At 44.8% G+C, this 5,852-nt stretch overlaps 1 protein-coding gene across 1 annotated transcript; it reads right to left on the minus strand.

Moving 5' to 3' along the window:
* Window positions 1–1,110: 1,110 nt before the first annotated feature.
* Window positions 1,111–5,001, minus strand: PTGES2 (prostaglandin E synthase 2). Its single transcript, XM_009872034.1, has 6 exons — window positions 4,777–5,001; window positions 4,024–4,079; window positions 3,220–3,372; window positions 2,496–2,696; window positions 2,069–2,186; window positions 1,111–1,288 (listed from the first exon to the last, which is right to left on the minus strand). Exons 1-6 carry the CDS (start codon window positions 4,999–5,001, stop codon window positions 1,160–1,162), a joined length of 882 nt encoding a protein of 293 aa, XP_009870336.1. The 3' UTR covers window positions 1,111–1,159.
* Between the last annotated feature and the right edge of the window lie 851 nt (window positions 5,002–5,852).

The following is a 5,852-nucleotide window of genomic DNA, read 5'->3' on the forward strand; positions in this document are numbered from 1 at the left end:
CAGAACAAGGAGCTGCATGACAGACCAGCTTCAGCTGCACCCGCATCTCAACAATCCAGGTTCCCCAAAATCCGCCCTTTCTTCTGGGGAAATGGAACTTTTTGAAGGTGACAATTAAGGAAATTCACGCCTTGGGCTGCACAGAGGATCGCTCCCATTTCTCTCACTCCCACAGATGTCAGGTTCTACCCAGCCCAGCTCTGTAACTTTCGTACTGCACATCGTTACCTGCAGAGATGGATCTGAACCCGGCTCCTGCAGCAGCAAATCCTTCGTTACTCTCACACGGCAGGAGCAGCTAGAGATCCTCCGGGCATGCAGACTCCTCTTAATTCTTCTCATTCCAAAACAAAGCCAGGCTGATTTCCAGAGAGATTTCATACAAGGGAAATCTTTCAAATAACTGCTCTGCATTAGCGATTTCTGCGTGTTTCCAAACGCAACCAAGAACTCACAGAGGGCACAGAGAGAAGCAAACCTTTATCCTTGCGGACCATACAGAAACCACGTACTGAAAGAACCGTTTACATGGAAGAGTAAAAGCATACAACCTGCCGAGAGCAGCACCGTTTCTGTCATAGGAAGCATGCCTCTCCCAGCACTGTGGATTTCTCCTCCAGTTCCCTCAGCACTGGGCTTACATGATTCTATCGCAGGAAAAATTGTCACTTTAAAAACTAGTATCCAGTGTTTCAGTCAGGAAAACGCTTCAGATGATGTGAATAAGTAGTGGAAGACAGCTCAAAGCAAACGGCACTCAGCCCCACCGTATCAGATATGGCTGCAACACGTACCAGCCAGGAGTGGTTTGCTTTTACAGTAACCCGCTCTGACTATGGTTCTTACCTAAAATAAGCCTATTTGCTGCCTTCTTCAGTTTGCAGCTTCTCCTTTCCACCAGCATCCAAGATTCCTTCCCCTGTGCTTCTAAGCATCACATTCAAACATACACCCAGCCGGATCCCTCCTGCTCACTGTGACTTGATATTCTAAATCTAACAGTCTCTGTGCCTTCATGTCAGTCCACCAGGTGTGACCAGTCCATTCAATCCTTTAAAAATAAATGCCGTTCCTTCTCGAGTTGTGGGGTTTGGTTTTGTTTGGTTTGTTGTTTTTTTTTTACCATGCAAGTACTTCAGGAAGGCAGCTGCAGCTGGCATCAGACTGCAACTTCAGCTTTTTGAATGACTTCTTCCATGCGCTGGTACCAAGGCTGAACCTTGGTGTGAACCATCATGTCGTCGAAGGCTTCCAGCCCTTCCATGACACGGAGGACCCCGTACACTGCCTGTGCCAGAGGATAAAGATTAGAACACCACCAAAAGCGTCAGCAGCGGAGGATTGCGCAGGGTGTCTCAACAGCCTAGCTAGTAAGGCTCTTTGCCTGTCCTACTATCTACTCGACCACCTTGATAAGCAAGGAAGGCTGAATGGCAAGAAAGGTCGTTAAGAACGTGCGTATTTTCCAGGACAAAACACAAAAGAAACATCAGGATCTACGTGCAGCTATGGTGTGAAATACTTCACTTGCATTCCAAGGAGAACTCCTGGTGCAGGATGAATCTTGCTCTGCTCTGCACTGCTGCCAGCAAAGGAAACCCCAGCAGCACCAAATGTAGTAAAACCTGTGCAGGTGTGAGGCTTTATTCACCAGGACTCAAGAGCCAGAGCCGAATCCAGGCTTATAATCTGCTTTTATCATGCTTCCACATGACCAGTAACATCAACCTGCAGACAGGAAGTGCAGGTTCCGTTTTAGGAAATATTTATCTGGAGACGTTAAGTCCCTGTCAGGTGTTAATTGTATTACCGCACAAAGTACATTGACGACGTATCTCACGTAACTCGCCTTCTCTGCCTACGTTTGCATGAACTGTTTCACACAGATACTCTGTACAACCTGGACAATCTGTAATACACCCAACAAAGGCAACAAAGTACCTTGACGACGTATCTCACGTTAACTCGCCTTCTCTGCCTATGTTTGCATGAACTGTTTCACACAGATACTCTGTACAACCTGGACAATCTGTAATACACCCAACAAAGGCAGGAATGAAGCCCTTACCAAGTCCGCAAGGTTTGGCTGGTTTCCACCCATGAACAGTCGATGTTTGCCAACAGCTTTTACCCACTCATTAACTGCTTCGTACAAGTCTTGTCGGACATCATCTCTAAGGTTATGCCTGGATAAAGAGAAGAATTCGTCTGAAGACACTGAAGAGAGTATTGTTTCTTTAACCTTTTGTCATCTCTCATCTTATGGGCTGGTCTTTGGCTGAGAATTAGGAAGGTATTTGAGAGTGCAGGGGCAGTTAGTGATTAAATCCTAGATGAGAAACAGAGTTCAGTACCTCCAGTACAAGGAGTACAGCTGTTACCGCATCGGATTAAATGGTTTAGTTTAAAACACTGAGGTTCTGCTTTTTGACATTTGGGGTTCACAGCTAAGGAGGTTAAGAAACTACTCCTCTCGTGTACCTGGTGGTACCAACCTTTTCTTCAGCCTCTTGCTAACGAAGAACATGGCAAGAGCCCCCACGTACTTGGCAAATAAACCTTCCATGGTGCCAAACTTCCCCTCACGGACGATGTAATCAAAAGATGCCAAGGCTTCTCTTGGGGTACGATAAACATTGGGGGAGATGAGGTGAACAAGCCAATCGTCTGCCCATTTTCTCCACTTCATTTCTTCCCTGCGAGCATTGAAAAGAGACTTTTCAGTGGATGAGGTACAAATTGCAAGGCTACAGAAGGCAGACTGAATCACAGCGGCACTGGCCAGAGGTTCCACCAAGGATGAAGGTGTCAAAAACTCCTGCCCAGCCTTGTGCTCTGGTGACTCTCTGAAATGCACTCACAGGATCACTATCTTTGGAAAGGCTTCTCCAATCTCAAACTCAAATTAAGAGCACTAGCTTCTCCTCCCAACACAAGAGCTAAAGCAGAAAGTGAAACTAGCATTCCACAACATTCCTCTGTGACATAAAGGAAAGGCCAAGAAGGAAATTGGAGGCAACTGAAGGCCAGTATAACCATGATGGTGGTAACTAGGCCGTTTAATGGCATAATTTCAAATTATTTAGGAAAAACAGCAAAATCGCTCTAACTACCGAGGTTTTAAACACCAGCACGACTTTATATATGCACCACTCTAAGTACATATGGGGGAGGCTGTGACCCTATGGGGGGAGAGCCCAGAAGCTTAAGAGCACTCACACTCTCACTTCCTTGACAGGGTAGACTCGCTTTGTCTCCTTCTCATCCAGCATGAGCCAGTACTTATTCCCGTACTCAAATACCTCCTTGCCTTGGTCAGTCACAGTTTTCACAGGAGGGTAAAAGGACACGATCTCTTCTAAGGTATTCCTCCTGTGGAGAGAAACACAGTTAGCATCTGATCCGGCTGCTACAAAAATGAGCAAGAGCAAAGGACAGATTGAAAGATACACTCTTTAAAAAGTATTATTCTAAAAATAAGGGCACAAGGTTCCAAATTCTATCTGAAATAAGTTTTAAAAAGGGACTGGAACAGCTACTTGCTAATAACTATTATTAACTTCCATACCTATGTCTGTGTCAGAATAGACATTTTTGCAGGCATAACACTATCTATCATTCTCAAGTGCTTTGTAGCACTGACCTGAAGACAGGCCACAGGCATAGCAATTTCATTTCATTCTAGATGTTTTAACTGGCTAAACTTCAGCTTAGTTCCAAGATAACACTAGTCCCTGTTTAAGCAGATTCTGTGCAAAAAGAATCTCAAAGGTTGAAAAAAGAAAAAAAAAAAACAGTAGTTCTGGAAGGTAAAAGCTTTGCTTTACTGCACATACATCACAACGTGTATAGGCACCATCCACACCACCAGAGCCAGGGTCAGGTCAGCTGGGCCAAACGCCCAGAGCTTCAGAGACCAAGCTCAGCAAGATGCTTATGACCAACTCTGACAAAGCCTCCTCCATCTCTAGCTCACCAGTGCCATTCACATTCACCCCTTCTCTCATCACCCCATTTTCTTACTTGGAAATGAGATAGGTCTTTATTGCACTGATGATCACCGAAGAGTCATTCAATTGCTGAAAAACAGAATTAAAACAAACTTTTAAAAGAAGGTGGTGAGATGGAAGAAGAAATTTTTCAAAACCTTTTCCCCTTCATGCTTAGGGTCCAAGTTAGCACTGCAGTTCCTTCTGACCCCAAGCATTTCCACAGGAGTCCCTCCATGTCTAAAGACAGCCCTACATTCAGATCTCTTCTGTGATTGTTTCAGAGTATCACTTGAAATTTGTCTTTGACTCTGGCAACAGACGACCTCAGGGTTGGGTACACATGTCATACCAGTGGGTTTTGGATTTAGGCTCTTTGCAGCAAAGAAGAAATGCAGCAATAACAACAAAAACAAAAAAAAAATCAAGTTGAATCTTCAGTATTCTATATTCTTGAGAACTCATTTTTCTCCCACAAGGTATAAGCAGCTCCTGTTACCACTGGTACAAAGGATATGCTCTTTACAAGGATTGATAGAAGCTAAATAATCTAACATTAGAGTCACTACACAAACAACATGCCTTGGAAGAAAGGCCAACAAAAAACTCTGATACGGCCAAGGCATAAGAAATCATGAAGCAAGAAAAAAAATCTTATGATCTTGTGAGAATAAAAGATGATCTAAAGATTACACTGCATGTGATAAACCGCAGAGACATGACTGAGACAAAGCCTTCAAACCACTGCTTGTGGGGAAATCAAGCTTTCAACACAGTTAAGACTTACCAGAGGGCTCCCAGCATTGGCTAGCAGGATAGGCACCTTTCTGTAGGAAGAGAATTTGATTTCTTTCCTCATTATTGGGTTCACTTCCACAATTTCATAGGGCAGTCCATGATAATCAAGAAAAGCTCGGACTTTGCTGCAGAAAGGACACGTTTTATACTGGTAGAGAGTGAGCTGCAGGCTCCCTGCAGGCAGCTGGGGAAGGAAGAGACCAGAAGCTTCCATTTTCTACTGAAAATATAAGTATTACCTTCCTTCAACCCTTATTTTTGTCACGAATTCATAGTCACTGACGTTCTGCTTCAATATCTGATCACCAGCATACCTTGGCTGACAGATGCTTTCTTCAGAAAAATGGCATCACAAATGTTCACCCTCCACAGGGATGAAATACCTGTTTTTCTAAACATCTACATAATCTGCTGCAAACTCCTACTCACAACCAGAAAACAAGAAGTTAAATCTAGACAGCTTCCTTCTCTACGCACAATTCCGAAACCAGAGAAAAACACAACCACATCTTAATCATCTTTAAACCAAAACCAAAAACATCTTTTAAATCCCTTTTTCCCCTCCAATAACCTCTGTCGAGGCCAAAGGGTGTGGAAAGCAGAGAGTTTGCTCTTGATTTTAGGCTGCTCAAATCCAGATTCTTGGGATTAACCCACCTGACCGCAACTGGGACAAGGCAGGGAGAACGTCGGGGCAAGGTGGCTACGTGACACCAACCTGACAGGCCACGCCAGTCACCGCTCGGTTGGTCTCGACGATTTTAAAGGTCTCTTCCAACCAGAGAGATTCTGCAACCACTCGTACATCCTCACACAACCTCGCTTCACTTCTCCTTCACAACTTCTGGCGTTACACAACCCTCCACGTGTGCTGGGAAGAAGCAACGCCACTTCCCACCCCTATCAAGCTCTTATTTCCCCACACCGGGAGCGCTGCCAGGGCGCTCCCTCACATCATTTTAAACGCTTTTTTCACAGAAACCGAAGCGAAAGCAACCCCAAGAAGAAACCACTCCACTCCCGGCCTCAACCTCTGCCTCCAGGGGCTCACCGCCGCGGGTGGAA

Source organism: Apaloderma vittatum, unplaced genomic scaffold, assembly GCF_000703405.1.
Source record: "Apaloderma vittatum isolate BGI_N311 unplaced genomic scaffold, ASM70340v1 scaffold6566, whole genome shotgun sequence".
NCBI classification, from domain to species: Eukaryota; Metazoa; Chordata; class Aves; order Trogoniformes; family Trogonidae; genus Apaloderma; species Apaloderma vittatum.

Excerpts from the sequence above, each read along its gene's own strand:
- PTGES2 (XM_009872034.1), bottom strand. The coding sequence starts at position 5,001 with ATGGAAGCTTCTGGTCTCTTCCTTCCCCAGCTGCCTGCAGGGAGCCTG. Across the intron at positions 3,373-4,023 it reads AAGACCTATCTCATTTCCAA|GAGGAATACCTTAGAAGAGA; the intron begins GTAAGAAAATGG and ends TTCTCTCCACAG. Across the intron at positions 2,187-2,495 it reads AGCAAGAGGCTGAAGAAAAG|GCATAACCTTAGAGATGATG; the intron begins GTTGGTACCACC and ends CTCTTTATCCAG.